This window comes from Lissotriton helveticus, chromosome 1_1 (genome assembly GCF_964261635.1).
Source record: "Lissotriton helveticus chromosome 1_1, aLisHel1.1, whole genome shotgun sequence".
Taxonomy (NCBI): domain Eukaryota; kingdom Metazoa; phylum Chordata; class Amphibia; order Caudata; family Salamandridae; genus Lissotriton; species Lissotriton helveticus.
In genome coordinates this window covers 1,298,376,741-1,298,403,738 of record NC_136057.1, presented here as the reverse complement: position 1 = coordinate 1,298,403,738, position 26,998 = coordinate 1,298,376,741, and the positions used below count along the sequence as shown (strand labels likewise).

The window sequence follows — 26,998 nt, the reverse complement described above, 5'->3', positions numbered from 1 at the left end:
GTCGCATCCTGTGACTTAAAGCACTGTGAACTTGCAAGTCATTATTTTAAAATTATATTACATAGTGTGTAAGATAGGCTGCTGCAAAATGTGCAAAGAGGTTTAGTGTTTAATATAAAACAAGTGTGTTAAACATATATAATGAAAAATGAGTAATACCATCAGAGTGTACCTAGTGCAAATCTCTTTTTATAAGTTTCCATCTGAACACACCCCAGATCTCAGCTGATACCATACATTACTTCTCGAAAAAGAATACATCTTAGTCACCATGAAGCCTCAAATGACCCCATCAATAAAAGCCCTATTCTGGCTCCCAATCAGTCTTTAAATTGGCTGATTAACCAGCTTCACTCATTTGCATTTCTTTCAGACAGCACTTGCAGGCATCCTAGCAAGAAGACTTGTTTAATCTTTCACGGCCTGCCTCTTCCTTGTCTTCACAGCACAGGGTATCTATCCCCTCCCTTCCCTTTCAGCGAGAGGAACCTGAAGGACAACATTATGCGTTCTGGAAAGGGTGTTTTTCAGTAATAAGTGTGGGAAATGTTGTAATAAAATTATAAAAGACTGAGAACGTCGTTCCTAATGGATCCTACCCACTTCAACCACTATTAATAACGAATTGTGATATAATAAATAAATAGCACCAGAGTGCCTAATAGATGGTCCCAGGGGCGGGGAAGGGGGCTTAGCGAGGGGCCATACAGTTTTGCATGAAGAGTCTCAGTGCGCTTTTAAGTGGTTGTTAAGAGAGCCTTTCTTCTCACTTAGCCCTCAGAACAGCATGAGGACCTGATCTCATCAGCACTAGCAAACAGGAGTTAAGCTTCATACACTAAGAAGATTAAACCTCTCCTCCATGAGCAAGGACGGCCTATTAATAGGCAGGAGAGGCCAAGAAGGAATTAATCACTGTGAGGCGGGATTAGCAGGGAAGCGCACACGCGTGGGCGGCCCACAGGACACAAGGGTGAAGAGGCTCAGAGCTTCCATGCAGCGTTACTCTGTCCTTGGCCAACACTGAGAAGCTGGCTCAAACTGAGGTGCAGGTCGATACTGAAGATCAGTCGGCTAAAACGGAGGAAGAAGCCAGCTGATACTGAGGAGAGGTTGGCTGATAGAGACGAGTGGGCAGATACAGAGGAGGCGCCGTCCAGTACCACCAAGCTGTATCTCAATACTAACCAACAGTAAGTCGCTACTGAGGAGGAACAGGCTGATACTGAGAAGTTGGGAGATGCTGAGGAGGTGGCATTTCTTGGACATTGTTCAAGTAAATCTAGTGTTAGACTGGAGTAATGGTGGATCACATGAGGGGAGGTCTGTGGATTGGAGATAAAGCTATTTTACTGGAAGGGTTTCGGTCTATCTGTGATGCAGGTTCACACTAGGTTTACTTCCAAGACCTTATGTTGAACTCCACTCTGTAGACTTGGCCACTGTTCTTTAATTTGGCCTCTATTTCCCAGACCTGGTCTCGACATATAAGGTTTTTGGACCATGGCTGAGCTTTTCACGGGCCGGATCCTCCTGCAGAACAATTCAAGCCAAGACGAGTTGGACACTGAGCGAGAGATCAGCCAACGGCTGGAGAACCGGGTGTTACTGCTGTTCTTCGGTGCGTCGCAGAGCCCGACGTGCCAGGACTTCGCCAAGGTGCTGAAGGAGTTCTTCATTCGGCTGACGGATGAGTTTTACGTGAACCGGGCCTCCCAGGTTGTGCTGGTTTACGTGTCTGAGGATGAGACTGAGGAGCAGCAAGACGACTTTCTGAGGGACATGCCAAAAAAATGGCTGGTGGTGCCCTTTGAAGAAGATACGTTTAAACGGTATGAGGGCATGTTGGATGGTGGGGGATTGTGCATATATTTGTTCAACGTGTATTGGATTTATTTAAAAGTATGTACCTGCCCTTAAGTGGAAAGGTTTATTTGATCTGTCTGAATGACGTACAGATGTTAAAAATTCCTTGTATTCAGAACGAGGGCACTTGTACATGTTAGTGTATGTTACATTCAGAAGTGAAAAGTATCTGTATGTTCATTTCATTTACTTGGGTAGTTGGATTCAGCAACATATTCAAATGGTGGCTTGATGGGAATTATTGTTTGAGACCATGTGCATGCAGTTATAAAGTACCAAAGGTGCAGTACCACTGTCTACACACAGATGTCCTGCAACGGCAAAATTCAGCCCACTATGGTCTGTCCCTGATTTCAGTGATATTATTGATAATGCAATTGGTGATGTGGTACTTGTGATGTCATGAGTAATATCAAGCGTACCCAAGGGTTTAGACGTACCAGTTATAAATCAGTGGCACCACTCGAGCCATAATGCACCTGTGTATTATATTGCAACATGTATATAGAACTTCCTACCTCTATGTTGAGCATTGAAGCACTTACCTGCTGGGAAGTGTGCTTTGAAATGTTTTTTTTTTTTTACTCATGATATTCCATGTCATACGTTATTGTACTATAGGATTCAGCGCTTAGCGGTGTGATGGATTTAAAAGTGTATGGGCGAGGAGCATAGTTTATGGTTTTCAATAAGCTGGCAGCATCGAGTAGCTTTGCCAGCTTTCGTGGAAGTTTTTCGGAGCATAGTTCACTTATCTGGTTACTTCTCCGGGGTGTACATTCTGAGATATTCTATTTAACGTTTATCGGCCTAAATTGGCATGAGTTGGAGGGATAAATGTGCAGAGATATGCTAGGATGGACTTGATTAGTACCATCCCATATCTGCTTGTCATTGTAAGGTGTCAAAAAGCGGTATTAGTATGTAGCTTGTCGGGACGTGCAGTGGTGGACTAAATTTAGGTCCTCTGTTTGGCAGTGGCATGTGGCAGGTCTCTTTTGTTATGGCACCACTGGAACCATAATGCACCTGAGATCAAACTCGAAAGAAAGAAGTATTGATGTGGGTAGAGGTGATAGCAATAACCGTAAATTGATAATCCTAGTTATTATGAATTAACCAAAACTTCCCTCTTAACATATTTTTTTCAAAATTCATATTAAGTTGCACGTAAAATGTCCACATTAAGATTCCAAATTAGTTCTCTAAAGTGGCTGAAAGGAAACCTAATAGCATTCTACAAAACAACAAAATATAAATATGTAGAAGCATTGTTTTTTCCACAGACGTCTTACACCTTACTCCTTTATCCCATCTCCGTCATCTGCTTTATTTTAATTTAATCCCCCCACCGACTGCCCATTGTGTCCCCCACCCCTCCAATTCTCATGCACCCTCATGAGCTTTTTAATTTTTATTTTATTTTTTACATTTCTTGGAGTACCTGGCCACTCCCATTTGCTGCTGGGCCAATCCACTTGCTGAAATGTGCTTCAGCGCAATTGACAGTTTTTTGTTATTTACTGTGGGACTTGACGTCTGCCATTTTAGATCAGTAAATAAGAAAATAAATAAAATGTTGCTTGTTTCATTCAGTATGTGCATGATAATGCATGCACACGCATAAGTCATCAGGCGTGCACCTACTGAATTATTCAGGTGCCAGTAGCATCATGATGCATTTTTTCTATTTTCTTTTATTGCCAATGCGGCATAGCATCAGTAAAAAGCATTCGCAATGCCAGGGGGTCCCAAAGGCAAGACCTATTTCCTTTACCAATGCCTGTTTTTAAGTATTAAGACTTACTTTTCACCCTCAAACGTTCACTTAGAAAAGCTGAAAAGGATAGAAAGGGAAATATAGGAAAACAATGACAAAGGGAGAAAGCAGGGATGATGAAGGACCTGCAAGCGTAAGATAAGGAGAAAGGGAGTGTATGATGGGAATAGCAAGTCAAAATTCAAGTCAAAATTAGCTTTATTCGAGGTAAACTCATAAAAGCATAAATAGACATTCCGCAATATTACAAATATGTGTACAATGAAAGTTTATCAATTATATACATATAAATGATCCTGATAAAACAATTAAAAACTGTTAAAAATAATAAAATTAATCTCAAAGGCGGTATGGAAAAAGGCTATTGTGGCAGATTACTTATTACATAATCATGCTGAGTAATTTTTCTTGAAAACAGAACAGACACATTTTCGATGATCACAGCCTAAGATTTGTGTCTTAGCACACACGCCCATCCCAAATATTTAGCAGTTGATAATGAGATGACTGGTAAAGTGCTAGTACATATAAGTCTTAGTGCTTCAGTACTACTGTTTGTACCCAGCCGCGGTCGGTAGTAAGAGTTTCTGCAGGGCGGTTTCGTTGCGTGCACTGCATCACCAAATGCGATCCAGTGCGCGCAACAAAATTCGTTTTATTTATTTATATGTTTACTTACCTGTTAAACTCCGTAATCCATACATTACTTCCCCCCACCCTGCCCATCCCCCTCCCCATGTCACCGCCCTGCAGAAACTCCTACTACCGACCGCAGCTGTTTGTACCCAGTAACTTGCACATCGGGGTTAACCACACACGCCTTGGGATTACATATACGGAACAGACAAAGAGAAAATGAGCAATGGTTTCCTTATCAGACCCACAGGAAGGACAGATGTTACTACTACTCGCCCTAGCGCACCTACCAATTAGTGACTTGAGGGGCAAGGATCTTGCTCTGAGCTGGAAATAAAGCTTCCTATCCCCAGGTTTAGTGATGGTATCCCAATATGGTTCAAACCTGGGGATAAGCTTTGCCTCAAGAAATCTCCCAGCCATAGTGGATGAACCAGAACCACTCCAAATGCGGAATGCAACCCGCTCCAATAGATCTACTTTAGGGCACATTTAGATGGAAAAGATTCTGTCGTAGGATTTTCCCACAACATTTCCATTCCCAGGTCCACCAGACAATTTCTGAGTTCCCTTAGCCACCTGATCTTATGGAAGACGTCTGATTTTACAACATCCATGAACCCTTCAGCAAAATGGGAGAGCTCAGGTGTAGTCCAAAGCCGACGCCAGTATAGAATAGGTCGGAGCTTTGCTACATCCGCAATGGCCTTCCTACCAAGATCATATCTAAGTGGCTGTAGCGGGGGCTCTGGGGAAGGCCAGTGATGCTGCGAAAGAATTTGTTTTCAGAAAGTATTAATGGCCTCAGTTCCTCAAACCCCCATAGCTCTGCGCCATAAAGCGCAGAACTGAGAGCGTTAGCTTCATAGACTTGGAGTTCCAACTTTATTGGCTTTGTTAATGATTTTTTGTGCTCCAAGTTTAGAGCCCCCGCATATTGCCGATGTCTAAGCGCAGCTATATCAATATGTTGGTCCCATTTAGTGTCTTTTGCTATGTGGATCACTAGGTAAGTAAAAGACTTAACCATTTCCAGTGATTGCCCATTCATAAAAAAATTCCCGCTAAAACTACAATACGGATTAAAAGCCATGAGTTTGGTTTTTGCCACGTTAACTTCCAAACCATGGTCAGAACAGAACTCCTCAAAAATTGCTAAGGCACGCTGCAGGCCACTTGGGGTTTTGGATAAAATCAGCGTGTCATCAGCAAACATTAATATCGGGATCTTTACGTCAGCTAAAGTGGGAGCATCTGTATTTACTGATGACATGCGGGCAACTACTCCGTTGATATACAATGTAAAAAGCGTGGGGGCCATTGAACAACCTTGGTGCACACCACGCTCCACCGGGAAGTCTGGGGTTACTTTTCCCTGTCCACCCCACTGTATCTTGGCGTAATTGGCCGCATGTAGCCTCATAACCAGAGTTAAAATATCATCAGATAGACCTCATTTTTTTAAAACTGCCTATAGTTGAGATCGGGGGACAAGGGCGAAAGCTGCATGTAAATCGACAAAGGCAACATAAAGGCTGCCCTTGCCCAATGCCACAGTCTTCCAATGAAGTAGGGTAAAGCGGAATACCTGGTCGGTTGTACTTGTAAGTTTACGGAATCCCGCTTGGAATAGTGACAGTACATTATTTTCCTCGACCCAATCAAGCAGCGTATTCAAGATCATCCTCCTGATTACCTTTTGAATAGTGTCAATAAGGCTGATAGGCCTATAATTTACTGGCTGTGTTTTGTCGCCCTTCTTATAAACTGGGATTATCACAGCTCCCTTTCACGATACCGAGACCGGAGCACCCCAGGCCACGGCGTTAGCCAATAATATAATGGACTTGCCCCAGCGTACTTTGTCATAGAGAAAAACATCCACTGGGACCCCATCTGGTCCCGGCGTTCTACCACTTGCCACTGCATTAAGAGCCACTAGGGCATCATTACCATTAAAAGGTTCATGTTTGTATAAAACAAACCTAAAATCATCCATCGCATTGTCTGAAGGATTGCTTGCATATTGTGGCTTAAAATGATTTACCCATCCTTCCTGTGTGACATGGTTTTCGGGCAGGTCGGACTGGCCCCCTCGCCCCCACTTGACAATGTTCCAAAAGAGCCTAAAATCCTTGCTATCGCTTGCCTCCTTTAGGTCCTGCCAATGAAGCTCATCCCTCTGCTTCTTGGCCTTACATATGCACTTTTTGTACTCTTGTCTGGCTAGACGGACAGCAACTAAATCCCCCCTTGATAGCAGTGCCTAGTGCGGTTCAAGCATGCCTGCAATCATTATTGTACCACTTAAGCGGTTTGGGGATGGTGGCCTTATTGCTTTTAGCTGGTATAAGAAAGTGATCCCTGATACCCACAAAGAGACTATCATGCAATTTAGTTACATCATCCAGATCATTACCGGATCTGGTTGCTTGATCGTGCTCCAATATAGCTTTATCAACCTCTTTGCTGATGTTATCCATGGCCTTTTGGTTGGTCATGACGTGCATCCATTTAAGCCGGCGCATGTTATTTGTGGGGACATTATCAGGGAGACAATGTTCAACCAAGTCTAACCCTGGTTGATCTTGCGCCCACCATTGGTGCCTTACACATAAAGGATTGTGATCACTTTCTATTCGCACCTTGACCACCATGTCCAGTATAGTGTGCCAAAGCTTTAGGCTACAGAGTACATAATCTATCCTGCTTTTATGGCGACCGTTATCAAAAGTATTAGCCCCTGTCATATCACTCAAAGTTCTCCCATTTAGGGCCCTTAATCCCTTTTCAAAACAGATCGCATTAATCTGAATGATAGCCTCTGTCCACCTTGCTACGGGTTTAAGATCCAGTTTTGAAACCCCCCATTGTTTATCCTCCTCATCCCCGAGATACCAATCTCAAGCAACAAGGGGTTCAAAGGTTAGATTTAGATCTCCCGCTATAACTACACTATTCTTTACTGAATGATATTCCAGGAGGGAGTCCAAAGCTACTATAGTATGGGACTTCCCTCCCCTAGACCCCCTAACATATACGTTGTAAATGTCCAAACAACCCAGGGGGTTCAAGTCTAGTCTAATAAGCTGAATGTCATTACTCTTAGTATCTAGCTCCTTAATGGTAAAGAATAGATTTTGGTGGACCCAAATGGCTAAAACACCCATCGGACGCCCTTTGGCCCCTTTGGTTGCAGGAATGTGAAAATTCAAATAACCCTGGGCAAAGTGTGGTTCGCATGCCCAGGTCTCCTGGAAGACACATACATCAAAATCATTGATGAACATGAGCCATTTCGGAGATTGTAATCTAGGACCCAGACCTGCTACATTCCACGAGATTATATTGCCACCCCCAAAGCATCTGTCATTAGATAGTGGAATATTTGCGTCACTTATCGGGTCTGTACTAGACTGCCTCTTTTGACCCAAATTGAGACATAGATTAGAGTGTGTTATCGAATGGACCTCGCTCACTATGTTACCAAGTGTACTCACACTGTCATGTTGGTCCTTATCACTATTGGTGCTTTTACAGCTCTTATCAGTTTCGATAGTGTCCGCCTCTCCCCTATTATGATTATCCATTTTATCATTGAGGGATTTTGCAATAGTCACCCGCGGAAGTCAATCTATGTTTTCTAACCCAGATCCTTCTGGCGTGCTCCACTTACTTTGTGTAGGGACCAAAAGGACATAAAATGAGGGGCAGAACTTCCTCAACTGGATGCGTGAATGTGCTGGCGGGCTAGTTCTAAATTCTAGGGCGAACAAGTTTTCGGCCAATAGCTCTGTGCGCAATGTTAACTCAATGGAATCATATTCCTCAGAGGGGAAGCTTAACCTTCTTGCCTTGGTGATATCCTCCCTGATTACAGAGCGACATCCTCTGACATATCGCAACCAGTGGATTGCTTTATTGGTTAAGGAATCAGCACTCTCACTATTGCTGTTTCGCCCTAGAGCTAACTTAGGGACATTAGTCATGTAAATTTTGTTTGGGGTATGTACTCCACCCATGTTCATAGTCCCCCTTCTAGTGTGTGTATTAATTTTTGCTGCCATGCTGACTGGCACCCTGTCTGTGTCACTCCACCTGCCACCGGGAAGCCGGGGATCCTGATCTGATTTCAGGTTCTGGCAAGTTGACCTTGTACTTGATGTTACTACAGGTGATTTATCTTGGGTTTTCTGGGGTGCCAGGGGTCTACTTACCCTAGCTACTTCGGCTGGTGTAGATACTATTTTGCGTCCCCCATCCCCTGCCATTCCCGCGACCATCTTGTATTCTTTCCGGGGTTTCAAAGGGAATGGGTTGCCATTAATTATACTAGAATTAGGATTAGGCAAAGTGGATAACCCCCCACCCAGAGCAGGTCTATCCACAGCAGTTAAGTTTATGATCACAAGTTTCATAGACTCAATTTCATCTCTCAAAAGTGAAACTAAGTCAATTAAGTCGCTAATATATTGGGGGGCATTTTTGTCCTTGTTGCTATTAGGGCCCAAAGCTTGACTTGATAGAGAGTTTTGCACAGGGGCACAGCCTGATCTAGTGGTTTGCTCAGTATGCAAAATGGTGGCCTCTTTATGTACATTTGCTAGAACAGAAAATCTATTGGAGCAAGATATTAGTGAGTCAAACACAGGTAAATTGTTACTATCAATTATAATGGAATTATCAATAGGCTTAGCAATGTCCGTATGGTCACAGGTCTTACCCATTGGGGGGACTAGTACCTTTCCATCTGGATTACTTCCCACAACCACTTTTTGTTTTGCGCGGAACATGGCAGGGATAGCAGGGGATGAGTTAACCTCAGAGTCTGCCCCCAGCCCTCCCTTATTCAGCCCGGTAGAACCCCCCCCCCTCATTTGTGTACTTTCTCCAGCAATCAGGATCGCCTCGCATTCTTCAACAAGGGAATCAATACGATCAAGAATGCAATTAGAAGCGGCATGTCTAGGCATCTTTTTAGATTTCTTTCCCTTCCTCTGTTTGGATGGATGAGTAGACTCTGCGCCCCCACCATCCCCTTCCATAGACTTGCATTTACCCATAACTGTGAAGATCCTCACTTGCAAGTACTAGAGGGCATCACGCAATAGGAGTTAGCACAGTTTGTCCTCTGATTGTCAATGGGGGTAAATCGGGGTATTTACAAGGCGGGATTGCAGCAAGCAAACAGTACCTTTACTCGAGTTCTCCTTTAATCAGGCCGCACTTTCTTTAAAAGCTCCTTGAGTGCTGGTGTAGCAGGTTTTAGGGGAGTAGCCCTGCCTCTTTCTGGCACTGACGGCCACAGACGGCCTGCCCTTTGCCCGGGCATAGCCCGGCGCACGCCCGTGCGCGTCCGCGTGGCGGAAAGAGTCACTCCCTTAAATACTTCCGGTGCAGGGTGGAAGGGGCGGGCGATCTCCTGGCGGCCCCCGGGCTTCTTGGGGCTTGTAGTCCCTTCCTCGTGCCCCCAGCTGCACACACAGCAGCAGTCCGCAGTCCGCAGCGTCTCCCGCAAAGAGGGAGGCGCAAGAGGTGATTTAAACTCCCTGGTGCAGGGGGGAAGGGGGGCGATCTCCTGACGGCCCCCGGGCTTCTTGGGGCTTGTTGTCCCTTCCTCGTGCCCCCAGCTGCACACACAGCAGCAGTCCGCAGTCCACAGCGTCTCCCGCGAAGCTGGAGGCGCAAGAGGTGATTTAAACTCCCCGGTGCAGGGGGGAAGGGGCGGGCGATCTCCTTTTGGCCCCCGGGCTTCTGGGGCTTGTCCCTTCCTCGTGCCCCCGGCCGCGTGGCGGAAAGAGTCACTCCCTAAAATACTTCCGGTGCAGGGTGGAAGGGGTGGGCGATCTCCTGGCGGCCCCCGGGCTTCTTGGGGCTTGTAGTCCCTTCCTCATGCCCCCGGCTGCACACACAGCAGCAGTCCGCAGTCCGCAGCGTCTCCTGCGAAGCGGGAGGCGCAAGAGGTGATTTAAACTCCTCGGTGCAGGGGGGGAGGGGCGTGCGATCTCCTGGCGGCCCCCGGGCTTCTTGGGGCTTGTAGTCCCTTCCTCGTGCCCCCGGCTGCACACACAGCAGCAGCCCGCAGTCCGCAGCCTCTCCCACGAAGCTGGAGACGCAAGAGGTGATTTAAACCCCCCGGTGCAGGGGGGAAGGAGCGGGCGATCTCCTTTTGGCCCCCGGGCTTCTGGGGCTTGTAGTCCCTTCCTCGTGCCCCCGGCCGCGTGGCGGAAAGAGTCACTCCCTAAAATACTTCCGGTGCAGGGTGGAAGGGGTGGGCGATCTCCTGGCGGCCCCCGGGCTTCTTGGGGCTTGTAGTCCCTTCCTCATGCCCCCGGCTGCCAACACAGCAGCAGTCCGCAGTCCGCAGCGTCTCCTGCGAAGCGGGAGGCGCAAGAGGTGATTTAAACTCCTCGGTGCAGGGGGGGAGGGGCGTGCGATCTCCTGGCGGCCCCCGGGCTTCTTGGGGCTTGTAGTCCCTTCCTCGTGCCCCCGGCTGCACACACAGCAGCAGCCCGCAGTCCGCAGCCTCTCCCACGAAGCTGGAGACGCAAGAGGTGATTTAAACCCCCCGGTGCAGAGGGGAAGGGGCGGGCGATCTCCTTTTGGCCCCCGGGCTTCTGGGGCTTGTAGTCCCTTCCTCGTGCCCCCGGCCGCGTGGCGGAAAGAGTCACTCCCTAAAATACTTCCGGTGCAGGGTGGAAGGGGTGGGCGATCTCCTGGCGGCCCCCGGGCTTCTTGGGGCTTGTAGTCCCTTCCTCATGCCCCCGGCTGCACACACAGCAGCAGTCCGCAGCATCTCCTGCGAAGCAGGAGGCGCAAGAGGTGATTTAAACTCCTCGGTGCAGGGGGGGAGGGGCGTGCGATCTCCTGGCGGCCCGCGGGCTTCTTGGGGCTTGTAGTCCCTTCCTCGTGCCCCCGGCTGCACACACAGCAGCAGCCCACAGTCCGCAGCGTCTCCCACGAAGCTGGAGATGCAAGAGGTGATTTAAACTCCCCGGTGCAGGGGGGAAGGGGCGGGCGATATCCTGGCGGCCCCCGGGCTTCTTGGGGTTTGTAGTCCCTTCCGCGTGCCCCCGGCTGCACACACAGCAGCAGTCCGCAGCGTCTCCCGCAAAGCGGGAGGCGCAAGAGTTGATTTAAACTCCCCGGTGCAGGGGGGGAGGGGCGTGCGATCTCCTGGCGGCCCCCGGGCTTCTTGGGGCTTGTAGTCCCTTCCTCGTGCCCCTGGCTGCACACACAGCAGCAGCCCGCAGTCCGCAGCGTCTCCCACGAAGCTGGAGATGCAAGAGGTGATTTAAACTCCCCGGTGCAGGGGGGAAGGGGCGGGCGATATCCTGGCGGCCCCCGGGCTTCTTGGGGTTTGTAGTCCCTTCCGCGTGCCCCCGGCTGCACACACAGCAGCAGTCCACAGCGTCTCCCGCAAAGCGGGAGGCGCAAGAGTTGATTTAAACTCCCCGGTGCAGGGGGGGAGGGGCGTGCGATCTCCTGGCGGCCCCCGGGCTTCTTGGGGCTTGTAGTCCCTTCCTCGTGCCCCCGGCTGCACACACAGCAGCAGCCCGCAGTCCGCAGCGTCTCCCACGAAGCTGGAGATGCAAGAGGTGATTTAAACTCCCCGGTGCAGGGGGGAAGGGGCGGGCGATATCCTGGCGGCCCCCGGGCTTCTTGGGGTTTGTAGTCCCTTCCGCGTGCCCCCGGCTGCACACACAGCAGCAGTCCGCAGCGTCTCCCGCAAAGCGGGAGGCGCAAGAGTTGATTTAAACTCCCCGGTGCAGGGGGGGAGGGGCGTGCGATCTCCTGGCGGCCCCCGGGCTTCTTGGGGCTTGTAGTCCCTTCCTCGTGCCCCCGGCTGCACACACAGCAGCAGCCCGCAGTCCGCAGCGTCTCCCACGAAGCTGGAGATGCAAGAGGTGATTTAAACTCCCCGGTGCAGGGGGGAAGGGGCGGGCGATATCCTGTCAGCCCCCGGGCTTCTTGGGGCTTGTAGTCCCTTCCTCGTGCCCCCGGCTGCACACACAGCAGCAGTCCGCAGTCCGCAGCCTCTCCCGCGAAGCGGGAGGCGCAAGAAGTGATTTAAACTCCCCGGTGCAGGGGGGAAGGGGCGGGCGATCTCCTGGCAGCCCCCGGGCTTCTTGGGGCTTGTAGTCCCTTCCTCGTGCCCCTGGCTGCACACACAGCAGCAGTCTGCAGTCCGCAGCGTCTCCCAATGGGAATAGCATGTGTTACCACACATGCCAAAACTGTGCGTGGCTTAACAACGCAGTCAATACCACGACTGTATTGTTACCATGAGCTCCACACAATGCAAGTCATTACAACGACTTGCTTTAGGGAAGCGCAGGATTTTGGAGTAATTTAAATCACTATTCAAACTCCAGCCAGTGTATCAGTAGGGGAGGTGTTGGAATTAAAATCCATTAGCTAAAGCAAGTCGCTGTAATGACTTGCGTTGTAATGGAACTCATGGTAACGTCACAGTCGTGGTTCTGACTGCGATGTAAGGCACTACTATGTAATGCGTGTGTTGTAATAGATGTTTCCCGTATGATGGGGAAAGAAAGAGGCACAAGGTGGAATCAAAACCAGCCAGCCTTTTAGGTTTCGCTGGAGGGCGGAGCTCTTAGCTCCGCCTCCAGAGAAATCTCTTGATTTCAGTAAGGAAAATGGAATACGCCCCCCTGTCCCATTGGCTAGCTCCATAAATGGAGGCTAGCCATTGGAACAGAGATCTGTCCGTCAAGGCCGGACCAGATTCGGGGGCGTTCCCGAGATTTTTTCCCAGGGCGGAGTTACGTTTTTTCCCGTTCCCTCCCCTTTCACTGAAAGTCTGTCCATTCCCGCCCCCTCCGTGTGCCTTTCCGCCCCCCCCTCGCTGTCCTGTGCACGTTTCCCGCCGTCCGTGTCCTCTCCTGCCCCCTCCCGCCGTCCGTGTCCTCTCCCGCCCCCTCCCGCCGTCCGTGTCCACTCCCGCCCCCTCCCGCCGTCCGTGTCCTCTCCCGCCCCCTCCCGCCCCCTGTGTCCTCGTAGGTGCTTGTTGATAAATTGCACGGTGTGGAAGCTGGTCAGCTGACTTCCTGCACTGCGGCCCAGAGCACCGGTACACTCCCGCCCCCTCCCGCCGTCCGTGTCCTCTCCCGCCCCCTCCCGCCGTCCGTGTCCTCTCCCGCCCCCTCCCGCCGTCCGTGTCCTCTCCCGCCCCCTCCCGCCGTCCGTGTCCTCTCCCGCCCCCTCCCGCCGTCCGTGTCCACTCCCGCCCCCTCCCGCCGTCCCTGCCACATGTGTGTGTGTGTGCTTGGGGGGATCACCCTGTGGGATTTCCAGCTATCTTTGAGCCGGGGTACTGTGATGTTTCACTCAGTCCTGTCTGGACTCCCCAAACGGTGCTCCCTCGCACCATCACCTGACTGCCCCCGTCTCCTCTTGCTGTCATCTCCCCTCTTCCTCCTCCCCGCTCCCTCCCTCCCCGTAAGAACCCTGCAGGCATAAAGTGCTGTGCGGTGCCAGCGTTTTGCAGAAGCTGCTTTCATCAAACCCCCATCCTCGCGTTCTAGTCCCCGCCTGTATCTTTTCCACCCCCCCTGCTTCTCCCGCGCTTCGAAGTAACATTATATTCTCAAAAGCGCCATCCAAACATTCAACATAACAATGAAACGCGCGCACCAGCCCAAATGGCTGTCAAAAAGTGTCCCAGCTGTGCCGTAGAGCGGGTGACCGTGCCCGTGCTTCTAACAACGTCACTTTAAACAAACATACCTCTACCCGCCCTCTCAGGAGGTCACGGGCACCCGCTGTCAAGAGGGCATCTCCCGATTTGCCAGTAGCGCCCATAAAATGTTTATGCGTGCTGCACAGTATCATATTTATTGATTTAGACGGCTGTCAATCACATTAAAACTGTTTCGAAGGCTTTACTCACAGATGTGGAGAAGTGTGGCTCAGTGGTTAGAGGCGGCAGACCCGGAAGCTGAGATCAGCCGTGGACCAGGGTTCAATTCCCCGCCTCGGCGGGTCTCGGGCTCAAAAATTCCACGGACTCGACAATTCTCGCTCCGGTGCCTACTCGACTAACGGGGTCACACTCTGCGACTCTGGGCAATAGCTTGCTTAATCTCCACTACGGCCCCTCGCGGCGGGATGCCTGGCTTTCACCTTGTGAATACCCTGCCGGGGTATCTCTCACAGGGGAATACCAGGACGGGTTCCCTAAGCAAGCGCCTTGAGACCCCTGGGTGAAACGTGCGCTATATAAATCGAAATACATTTACATTTACATTTACATGTGCATGTTCAATCGATGTGGAAAAGGTCCTACTTTGGAAGAACACGTGCTGTTTGCAGAGGTTGTCATTCTAAAAGACTCGAAAAGCAGAGACACACATAACAGATTATTGGTGATAGTAAACTGCAGAGCTATGAGTTAATTGACCAGGCCCTTGGGGAGAGGAGTTATTAGCTAAACCTTTATGTCATCGACCTCGCTGCGATGAACATCTGAGTCGGCTCTGCAGAGATCGCCGCCCTTCCTTTTGCACCCTCAGCCCAGAAACAACAAACTGCCTTGAAACCCGCCGATTTCTAATCTCACCGTTCCACAAATCAACCTTGTGATCTTGGTAACGGGTTCTCCTCACGCGTTAATGTGATTTACTGAGTTAAGCGCCCGCTGCCGAGCTGTGTGTGTAACGTGTAACCTGTAGGTCACGGGTTCGGTCGGGCAGATGAATAGATGACGCGCTTTTTAAGTGGCACTACGAACGAAAAAGATGTTACTGCAAAAGCTGTGAAATGCACAGAATTATCTGCCTCACCGTCCCTCTATTACATTTTGTGGAAAAATAAGAAGCGCTTTGAATCTGAGCGCAAAGTTAAAAAAAATGGACTTCTCCAAAATGGTTTCCACTCCCTTGGGAGACCTTATACACTCCTTTGCCATTCCTATGTGCTCAGTATGGAAAACTGAAAGACAAACCCAGCGAGCTGACACAGCGGGAAATTCTATTCACATGATAAATCGAGCATTTCTAGTCACTCAGAGGCGTCAAGTTACCTGCGCAGGGCACATTTACCGACCTCGACTCTGAGGCTTTGGTGGCGGTGCCGGGCGTAAGGAATAATATTTGGGGGGGGGGGGCTGCCTCTTGGGGTCTGGGGAAAGAGGTCCGCTCACGTGCGCTTTGCTATTGTGTGGGGTGTTGAAATCATTCCATTTAACATGCCCCAGAAATAAAAGCCTTTTGTACACATTGCCCATCGGCACATTAAAAGTTAAAAACTGTCGGGTCCTGATTGAAACACTTTGTACAGGTGACGTGTTTATGAGGGGCGAAAGAAGAAACACCACACACGAATCCACAAGGCGAAAAAAACGGAATGTCGCTCCAGCGATTCCAGCGGAGGAGAAAGTCGCCTGAACCCCTCCTTCCAGCTCCTACTGTACGCTCAAGTGGAAGCACTTTGTAGCGCCGGGCGTTTTTAGGTTTCGCTGGAGGGCGGAGCTCTTAGCTCCGCCTCCAGAGAAATCTCTTGATTTCAGTAAGGAAAATGGAATACGCCCACCTGTCCCATTGGCTAGCTCCATAAATGGAGGCTAGCCATTGGAACAGAGATCTGTCCGTCAAGGCCGGACCAGATTCGGGGGCGTTCCCGAGATTTTTTCCCAGGGCGGAGTTACGTTTTTTCCCATTCCCTCCCCTTTCACTGAAAGTCTGTCCATTCCCGCCCCCTCCGTGTGCCTTTCCGCCCCCCCCTCACTGTCCTGTGCACGTTTCCCGCCGTCCGTGTCCTCTCCCGCCCCCTCCCGCCGTCCGTGTCCTCTCCCGCCCCCTCCCGCCGTCCGTGTCCTCTCCCGCCCCCTCCCGCCCCCTGTGTCCTCGTAGGTGCTTGTTGATAAATTGCACGGTGTGGAAGCTGGTCAGCTGACTTCCTGCACTGCGGCCCAGAGCTCCGGTACACTCCCGCCCCCTCCCGCCGTCCGTGTCCTCTCCCGCCCCCTCCCGCCGTCCGTGTCCTCTCCCGCCCCCTCCCGCCGTCCGTGTCCTCTCCCGCCCCCTCCCGCCGTCCGTGTCCACTCCCGCCCCCTCCCGCCGTCCGTGTCCTCTCCCGCCCCCTCCCGCCCCCGTGTCCTCGTAGGTGCTTGTTGATAAATTGCACGGTGTGGAAGCTGGTCAGCTGACTTCCTGCACTGCGGCCCAGAGCTCCGGTACACTCCCACCCCCTCCCGCTGTCCGTGTCCTCTCCCGCCCCCTCCCGCCGTCCGTGTCCACTCCCGCCCCCTCCCGCCGTCCGTGTCCACTCCCGCCCCCTCCCGCCGTCCGTGTCCTCTCCCGCCCCCTCCCGCCCCCTGTGTCCTCGTAGGTGCTTGTTGATAAATTGCACGGTGTGGAAGCTGGTCAGCTGACTTCCTGCACTGCGGCCCAGAGCTCCGGTACACTCCCGCCCCCTCCCGCCGTCCGTGTCCTCTCCCGCCCCCTCTCGCCGTCCGTGTCCACTCCCGCCCCCTCCCGCCGTCCGTGCCCACTCCCGCCCCCTCCCGCCGTCTGTGTCCTCTCCCGCCCCCTCCCGCCCCCTGTGTCCTCGTAGGTGCTTGTTGATAAATTGCACGGTGTGGAAGCTGGTCAGCTGACTTCCTGCACTGCGGCCCAGAGCTCCGGTACACTCCCGCCCCCTCCCGCCGTCCGTGTCCTCTCCCGCCCCCTCCCGCCGTCGGTGTCCACTCCCGCCCCCTCCCGCCGTCCGTGTCCTCTCCCGCCCCCTCCCGCCTCCCGGTGTATGTCAGTGGTTGTCTTATGTCTCTGGATACAATAACAGAAAGCACAGCGAGGAACTAAAATACAGGTTGGATGGGACACTGGGAATCACAGAAATTTAGTTTAGTGTTTAAGTCACACCCTTAATTAAATAAGCCACAACATTTTATAAAAACCTCTATGGCTCAAAATAATCTTATGCTGAGGATTGTGGCTACATGCAGAAGACATATAAACTCTTGGTTCTGAATGTATAGCCAAATTATATAATGAGCCATTTTTCACACGTATTGAATATTTGCAGAAGGGGATGAAAGGATCCTTTTTAATTTTTGGAAATTGAAGTGGATTAAACTTTGCAAAGGAACTACGTTTTATGTGATTACTTAATGCGTAAAACTGCTGCATATAGTGTCATCTGCGCAGCAATGGATATAGAGTTATGGTTCTCTATGATAAAAAGAGGAGTGGGAAATGGGGTCTTTCAAGGTAAAGCTATGGTAACCGTATATGCCGTATGCAGTGGCAATTGTGTACTGTGAAGCAAAGTCTAGATTTTACTGAACCCTTTCATACCCCAAGTAAATCGTCTAGAAACATAGGCCATATTACAATGTGGTCATCCCATGCCTCCACGTGGTCTCCGCAAAGAACCTGCTCCTCCCACCGCCGTCCGTGTCCTCTCCCGCCCCCTGTGTCCTCGTAGGTGCTTGTTGATAAATTGCACGGTGTGGAAGCTGGTCAGCTGACTTCCTGCACTGCGGCCCAGAGCTCCGGTAACGAAGGGAACAGAGGGCTTTGCGTATAGTTTGAGTCTGTCTTGAAGAGCCGAGCAATCCATTTCGCAGGCAGCTATGAAGTTGCTGGTCGTATTCCCGTTGGTGTTAGCAGCAGGTAAGGGCCCTAGTTTTTCGGATACACCCTAAAAATACAAATGCCCCTAACTCTTAACGCATTGCACAATCCCTCCCGTATTAGGAGGCTCGGTGGTGGTGTTTGGGGATGTTGAGAGGGAGGAATCTTTACTGTATGAGAGATAGATAGCATTGACCTCTCATCCTGGCTATAGAAAGGGAGAATCAATTTGTTTACGGGGCGTTGGGGTATCCTGGTAATGTGGAGTTGGAAAGAGGATGACTAGATCTTGAAACTCAGATCCACCTGAAAGTAGACTCCTATTTTTTTTTTTTTTAAAATAGGAATTTAACCGTGCGTAGGTATCTCTTTATTAGTTTTGTATGCTCAAACGTCACTCTAAAATAATCGCCTACTTTTACTTCTACTCCTCCCGTACAATCGGTGTGTGCACGCGCACTACTAATTTTCAAACAAGTTTACCTATGACAGGACCTTATTCCTTTGGTGGGATCATTAACCGAGGATCCACCAGAGCCGTTCCTGTACTGCTTTAAATGGGCTGATGCAGTCTGTTTTAAGAGATGACTAATTAACATATAATGTACAGGGGGTCAAGGGGGTTTTTTTACCGACCTGTCACCTTATGCCCCTAACAATAAGTTTACACAAACCAAGAAAGGTGACCAGGTCAAGGAAAATGTGCTGTCGTGGTGATGGCTGAGAAACTTAGAGTAACGTGTGTGAAAAGAGACACTACTGGCTATAGAGAATCCCATCTGACTACCCTCGTGGCAGAATATCATCATGTGGGATTAATAAGGGACTTGTACCCAACTTGGACAACCTCCCGACCTCGCAGTATTGGTGCGGAGGTGAGTGTCACTCAATCTTAGCCAATGTAGTGCTCAGGAGGATGATGCTCATGTGGTGCAGTGCTAAAATAAAATTGGCTACCTAGATCTATGGGATTGCCTCAATGGGATTGTTGAAGAACGTCTAGGTGTCAAGAGTAAAAACCCGCCAAATTATCTAAATGTGTAATAATATTCATGGCGATATAGAGATGGTCAACATGTTTCAGCCAACTGGAGTGTTTCTCTGGCTTTCGTCAGGACCCAAAATATTATGCTACTGCAATTTAGAAAATACATGGACTACAAGAAAATTAAATAAGAAAAATTGCCTTCTGCATACTGTTATATCTACCAGGAACTTGGATCCCCAATGTCCACTGGAGACAGTAAAAATTCTTCAACCTGTCAACAGACAAAAAGATATACAGTATATATTAACACACATACACATACTCCTAATCACCCAGACACCCACCTGACAGACACATATGCGGAAATAATTTGCATTCCGCGTATCAAATGATGCATATTAGCTTAAATCATTCAAAGGCATTTCCAATAAATGATACTCACCCAGCATTATGTGGGTGACGGCCTCTCCTCACCCGGCAACCGCTCGGGAAGTCGAGGCCCCGCTCTGTAGTGTAGACAATAAAGGACACAGTCAGTACACAGTTCTGCTGTGTCCAGCCCAATAACTCTACACAGTAAACCTAAAAGACGTGTAGAACAGCAAACCTCTGTCTACCATATGACTGAGCTATAAAAATGACCGAAATTGATGTATAGTATATGTAATCTCCAGGGCAAAACTTCAGCCCCAATCTACTCCGGTTTAGTATTACCCACTGTGAAGAATTTACAGTGGACCCTAATGAGAGCCTAGACAACAAAATTATTAACTCGGGACTCGGGTAAGCCCATGTTGTTCTTGTTGTTCTTTGAGATAGTCGCCTCTTCATACGTGACACTGAGAGTTAAGGTTAACGTTCTCGAGCCTCGGGCGATTATATTTGTTTAACACCTTTGGCTGCCCTTTGGAGTCCCGAGTTAATAATTTTGTTGTCTAGGCTCTCATTAGGGTCCACTGTAAATTCTTCACAGTGGGTAATACTAAACCGGAGTAGATTGGGGCTGAAGTTTTGCCCTGGAGATTACATATACTATACATCAATTTCGGTCATTTTTATAGCTCAGTCATATGGTAGACAGAGGTTTGCTGTTCTACACGTCTTTTAGGTTTACTGTGTAGAGTTATTGGGCTGGACACAGCAGAACTGTGTACTGACTGTGTCCTTTATTGTCTACACTACAGAGCGGGGCCTCGACTTCCCGAGCGGTTGCCGGGTGAGGAGAGGCCGTCACCCACATAATGCTGGGTGAGTATCATTTATTGGAAATGCCTTTGAATGATTTAAGCTAATATGCATCATTTGATACGCGGAATGCAAATTATTTCCGCATATGTGTCTGTCAGGTGGGTGTCTGGGTGATTAGGAGTATGTGTATGTGTGTTAATATATACTGTATATCTTTTTGTCTGTTGACAGGTTGAAGAATTTTTACTGTCTCCAGTGGACATTGGGGATCCAAGTTCCTGGTAGATATAACAGTATGCAGAAGGCAGTTTTTCTTATTTAATTTTCTTGTAGTCCATGTATTTTCTAAATTGCAGTAGCATAATATTTTGGGTCCTGACGAAAGCCAGAGAAACACTCCAGTTGGCTGAAACATGTTGACCATCTCTATATCGCCATGAATATTATTACACATTTAGATAATTTGGCGGGTTTTTACTCTTGACATCTAGACGTTCTTCAACAATCCCATTGAGGCAATCCCATAGATCTAGGTAGCCAATTTTATTTTAGCACTGCACCACATGAGCATCATCCTCCTGAGCACTACATTGGCTAAGATTGAGTGACACTCACCTCCGCACCAATACTGCGAGGTCGGGAGGTTGTCCAAGTTGGGTACAAGTCCCTTATTAATCCCACATGATGATATTCTGCCACGAGGGTAGTCAGATGGGATTCTCTATAGCCAGTAGTGTCTCTTTTCACACACGTTACTCTAAGTTTCTCAGCCATCACCACGACAGCACATTTTCCTTGACCTGGTCACCTTTCTTGGTTTGTTTTAAGAGATGACCTACGTTCCATACTAGAGCCACACCCGTGGAAGTCAAATGCTCCCTCCCTCTTTTAAAATAATAAGATCTGTATTTGAAGTTGCTAAAATCACCGTAGCAAGCTTCTGAAAACCAATACGGCCTCGTGAAATATGGGACATCTGGTCACTCTCATTCATTGCAGTTTTATATAGCGCGGACATTGACCAAAGGTGTCCGAGTGCTTTACAATAGCGCCATAACCTTAACAAGCATTTACAATGCAACGGTTTCGCCTTTGGAAAAGTTTGAGCTATTGGCATTGTAAATGACAACATTTGTATTTGTGTTGGTTTTGAAAACAGATAAATAAATGGCATTGTCCTTTACATTGCCAATCGCTCTAACTTTTCCAAAGGCGAAACCGTTGCATTGTAAATGCTTGTTTATTTGGTAAGTTGGCATTCAGCAGCGCCAGCAGAGTGCTCCTGAGAAAAACTGTTTATTCACTAATTAAACTCTGGATTGTTCTGATTGAGTGCTGCATCAGCCTGCCTCTGGAAATCTGAGGCACATCACTAAAACACTGTTATTCGACAATAAACCCTGTTAGTTGTGAATACAAAATTAGTGGAAATGTACTTTCTGGCCACATGATATGCAGCATCAAAGCATGGAAAAAATTGAACATTGCATATTGCTTATCCAGATCTATTAATTGTTCCCTCCTGTACATTGGTGTGACATAGTACCTTTATCTAGCTAGCTTGTGCTAAATTGCACTGATTACTCATAAACTTTTTTGTAGACTTCATCCCCTGACATTGCCATCATGAGCTAACAAAATCTTGTCGCGTCCTGCTGGCGGCCACATAGCATATTAATATCAACTTGGTTTTTATATAGCATTTCATCCTGCACGACTGCTGTTTCTAAGAGCTACGACAATTCATGGTACTTAATTCACTGCCCCTGCATTGCAAAGAACATTCAGCTCACTGACTTCTCTAACTTTAGGACCAAGAAAAGCATTAACACATTTTTAGTGGGTTAAGTCATGGTATGACCTGCAGAGGAATGTACAAGAGATACTGGAAGAAGGGCTTCAAGGTCTCCTCTAAAAAAAAACAGAAACATTAGTGAATATTTTACCCTCCTGCCCACACTAATACTAATACCATAACACTCGGCAGTTGTGTATTCATTGTACTTCATACTGGCTGTGTAATAATTTCCTTTTGCCACTTGAAATTCTTACTCCCACATAAGACAACATTCGCTATGGGTCATGTCCATTGCCCGGTAGTGTACCGGTCCACAGAAATAAAGCACCCATCACCAACTGAACAGCCACGATTAACAAAAGAGACCTACCACATGCCGCTGGCAAATAGAGCACATTAATTTAGTTCACCACTGCTGGTCCCGACAAGCTACATACTAATACTACTTCTTGACACCTTTCAATGACAAGCAGATATAGGATGGTACTAATAAAGTTCATCCTAGCAGATCTCTGCACATTTGTCCCTCCAGCCCATGCCAACTTAGGACCATGGGGCATATTATCAAGAACAGCGTTAAAATGATTGCCGCTTTAGCTGCAATAATGGGCTCGATAATATGCCCTTGAGAATTCCCATAGAAGCGCATGTTCAGGTGTGAACTTGGGCTTTTATGGGAATTCACAAGGGCATATTATCAAGCCCATTAACGCCGTTCTTGATAATATGCCCCATCAAACACTAAATAGAATATATCAGAATGGACACCCTGGTGACCAAGTCTATTACTGAATCCTACGGAATGTAGTGAATCTATTGTGATCTATAGACAAACAACGGTAACATGCCAACTCATGCAGATGGAGTGTGTTGTGTGTATAGTGTGCATGTAGTATGTATGTATGAGGTCGGTTGCATGTTTTCTCTACCCAGGTATGGATGCTAATTGTTAGAGGTTTTATGTGCAAATAACTTTGTAATATTGTACATTTTGTAAAGGAATTGTATCTGATTTGTAAGAACAACTGTCTTTTGAAAGAAAACAGTGTTTTAAAAAAGAGAAAAAAGAGAAAAAGAGTTTACAAGAACCATAAAGGACTATATAAAGATGAACAAATAAAATGAAATAACAAAGTAAAAAGAAATAATTGGTCTTTTTGGTGATTTGTAGTGCCCTAGACGGAATCTTTAACATAGATCCTTAAAATAAATGGGTTGTGAGGGAGAGTTTCTATAGGTCTGGACACCCTGGTGAAGTAACCAGCTAAGTAAACTATGATCCTAAACACTACCACGAAGGGCCCGCAAAGATACTTGAAGCTGCCAGCTTACTATGCTCCTCTTTTCATACTTTTAAATCCTTCATACCGCTAAGCGCTGAATCCTACAGCACAATAACGCACAAGGAACACCAAGGGCAAAAACAAAAAAACACACTTCAAAGCGTGCTCCCCATGCAGGTAAGCACTTCAACGCTCAACATAGAGGCACAAAGCACTAGATACATGTACAATACAGTACATACATTTAAAAAAAGGCAATGGTTCCCTAGTTATGGAATTCAAGGATATCTCTCACAATGATGTGCGGGCCACAGCCACCAATCATAACACTTCAAAATGCATCCAAAAATGTCCTGACTTTGTAATATGACCAACCTATGCTCATATTTATGCGGTAACCTTCATTGTCCTTTCATTTCTGATTTCTGATCCTTGTTAACTGCAGATACCCAGATGCCATTTCATTTTGGCTAATTCTGACTATATGTTCTTGTATGCAGGTTTGTGACACATCTTCTACAGTAATACTTTAGAATCCACTGTCCATATAAGGACTACCTATCCCTATTTGTCAAGCAGGCATGACCCATTTGTCATGTTGCCACACCCAAATTCTTGAATGTATCATCTGCGGTTGTAGACGGCGGTGTTCTGCTCTTACAATTACATGTCCTTCTTGTCCTACAATGTCACTCATACTGTATTTGCCAGATCACATTTTACTCCTCTGCTCTCGGTAAAGATGTTATTTTCAGTGCACCTGTTTCCTACCTATTACAACTGCATTTTTTCTTTATAAAGCTCTGACTCATTGAGCAGGGACGAATGGGGAAAGAAAATAGGCTCGGACGCCAACATAAAAGGGGGCCCCATTAGTGAATTGAATAGCTAAAAATATGGCCATGTTTGCAAATTGGAGGGAAACTTGGCCAGTTCTTAATCTGTTAAGACTGTAAATGTTTTGCAAAGTGTGGGAGACTGCATGCATTTGAGTTTGCTGGGGCATTTTTTTAATAATCGAAAAATAAACAGTAAAAACCAGCCCTGCAGACCATATAACAAGCCCACCACCGGCCCAAAAAGCGGCCCATGCATAGGGTGACCAGAATTTTAAAGCAAAAAACGGGACATTTCACAAAAATAGAAGAAGGACTATAATTTTACTTCAAGTGAGCGCACAGAATGACAGCGCTCCTCAACAGAGAATTACAAAACAGGGAGTAAGAACATACATAAGATGCTATTTTTAAACCCAGTAGCTTGCCTGGGAATTAAATTGCTTTCTTGGAAAAACTGCTAACTATCCCTGCTTTTGTAAAACATAAAAAAACACCTCCCCCTGTTTTACTCGACCCTCACCAAAAACCGGGACATGAGCTAAATTTCTCGAAATCTGCCCGGACAGCGGGTGAAAAACGGAGACCGTCCGAGACGCCTAGTCTCCCTACCCATGCACTAACTTGTTAGATCTTCTTTCAGACACTGTCTGATGCCCCTAGAGGCCAGTCCGAAACTGCCCTCGAGGCTTGGTCCGTGTTTTAAAACACATGTAAATAAATATTTCTGTGGAGCTCTGGTAACGCTTTGTTTCTCTCTGTATCTTCCAGGGAGTTGGAAGTTATGTTTGGCGTTGAAGACATCCCCACTGTGGTGGTCCTGAAGCCCAGTGGGCAGGTAATCTCCTGGAACGCCGTGGATGAGATCAAGCGTCTGGGCCCAGCCGCCTTCAAGAACTGGCAGGAAGTGGCTGACATCGTCAACCGCGACTTCCTGCCACCTGACTACTTCACCGACCAGGTTAACAGGAGCCTGACAGACTTCTTGCGGCGCCCTAAGTACAAACTGGAGAAGAAGAAGAAGAACGATGGCCATGAAGAAGAGGAGAATGACGAAAAGGGGTTCTTCTAACACCAACCCTGCTAAATACCACACACAATGCATTAGACTAACGCTTTTCAGTGTGGTGGTCTGCATCACCGCGCTGAAATGCAAAGTCACGCATAATAGGCATAGCACCTACCTCGGCTGTTAGGCCGTTACAGCTCTGCTATGAATAAACTAAAGCTGGCGTGGCAGTGCGCCGCGGCCTGCACGCTGGTCCCGGCAGGCTTAGGGGCTGGCTTAGGGGGCACCCACTGCCCTCCATGCCGGTACCAAGGTTCTCTTCAAAAGGCACAGGCCGGCTGACAAGGCTTGCAGTCTGCGACTGCAGGAGCATGACTGCCTGCACCACCACGCTGAAGAGCTTGGGTCAGAGCGCTGAACCTGCTAGCATTGCGAGGGACGCCTGCACAGTGAGTCCAACTCCCACACTGTAGAACTGAACAGGCAAGAATTGAGCACTGGTGATAGAAACAAGTCCACCACTGTTGCACCTTAGAGACCATTACATCTGAGGTCCATGTTGTTCATGTTGGGGCCTCACATCCTTCTGTTGTAGGCCTGGTCCCATATGAGACAGAGATGCCCTGGAGTCAACACTATTACTCTGCATCACAGCCGGACTGGGACAGAAATTAGCCCCGGGGTTGGGGGGGTTAGGTGGGTGTGCTACAGAGAGAATCACCAGCCCCAGGGTGGGGGGGGCAGGAGGTCCAGTGTTAAGCACAGCTGCTGTGTTTTCTTACAGGGGGGTGATATTGTAGCACTGCTGCAAAACTGCCCCCCAGTAACAAAAATAGGCCCCACAGGTCAAAAATTGGCCCTACCCTTCAGGCCTACTGGAAAGATGCCCGGTGCCCACTACTGCAAACAGAACAATTGATGGACAGAACGCAGAACAATGTCATACATTCACCTCAGTACAGAGATCTGGGCCTAAACCCATTGTTTTTTTACTCACCATGCCATTCCAGTTTGCCCACTATGGCCAGTCTGGCTCTGCACCTGACTTGATCGATTGATTCCAGTTTGAACCCAGCCATATGCAAATCAGTCTTGACCCTGTGCCACATGGGAACAGTCCACCCCAAACTTCCAGGCCAGGGCCTCCCTGGACTAGAAACCAGCATCCTAGGACCGGTTTTGGGGTTCACCCCTCATCAGACAGGATAGCTTGATTCCAGTGGCATGGAAAGCACGGTACCCAAGTCTGGGCATACCGTCCCACTCGGGGTGACAAATGCAAAAAGAACAATTGATGGACAGAATGCAGAACAATGTCGTACATTCGCCCCAGTACAGAGATATGGGCCTAAATCCATCGTTTTTTGCTCACCATGCCATTCCAGTTTGCCCACTATGGCCAGTCCGGCTCTGCACCTGACTTGATAGATTGATTGCCTGCAGCAATGAGGATCCAGGGGTCCCAGTGTGGGCAAAGGCTGGCTAAGGCATCTGTGTTTTAATAGTTCAGCTAACTTGCTATGGCTGCTATTAATAAATACCATTAATGCTCCAATCATTCTGATTTGCCTGTGCCACCCCCCTCCGCCCGTAGTGTACTGAGTCTGAGAACTATGCAGTCACACAGCCTGACTCTGCTCTGCTCAGTTTTCAGCTGCCTGCTGCTAGTGCACTTTAGTTCAGTGACTTCTTAGTTTCTCGTTGCTCAAATGGTTGTAATTTCTGATATTATTCATATGTTTCCCTTGTCTAAATTGCTTGATGTTCTAGTGTCACTCATAGTCGTTGAAATGTTGTTGTATAATCTTTATTCGGTAAAAATTCTCACCATAAAAGAATACATTTTTACACAGTAAAACATTAATAAAATCTATCGACGATAAAATTCCCTTTTTAAAAGGTTCAAGCCTACACATTATACAGTACAATGGGTGATTTTTATGGACCCTAGTCAACATCACTCATCAGTACATTATTACATAATGGTAAAATGACTTCAAATCCATCCAGTCATCA

General features: G+C 48.2%; 1 protein-coding gene across 1 annotated transcript; it reads left to right on the top strand.

Moving 5' to 3' along the window:
- The first annotated feature begins 1,277 nt into the window (after nt 1-1,277).
- NXNL1 (nucleoredoxin like 1) lies at nt 1,278-25,045 on the top strand. Its single transcript, XM_078657202.1, has 2 exons — nt 1,278-1,832; nt 24,745-25,045. The coding sequence occupies exons 1-2, from the start codon at nt 1,504-1,506 to the stop codon at nt 25,043-25,045; spliced, it is 630 nt and encodes a 209-aa protein (XP_078513328.1). The 5' UTR covers nt 1,278-1,503.
- The last annotated feature ends 1,953 nt before the right edge of the window (nt 25,046-26,998 follow it).

Coding starts and splice junctions, on each gene's coding strand:
- NXNL1 (XM_078657202.1), top strand. CDS start 1,504: ATGGCTGAGCTTTTCACGGGCCGGATCCTCCTGCAGAACAATTCAAGC. Junction 1,833..24,744: donor GAAGAAGATACGTTTAAACG/GTATGAGGGCAT, acceptor TGTATCTTCCAG/GGAGTTGGAAGTTATGTTTG.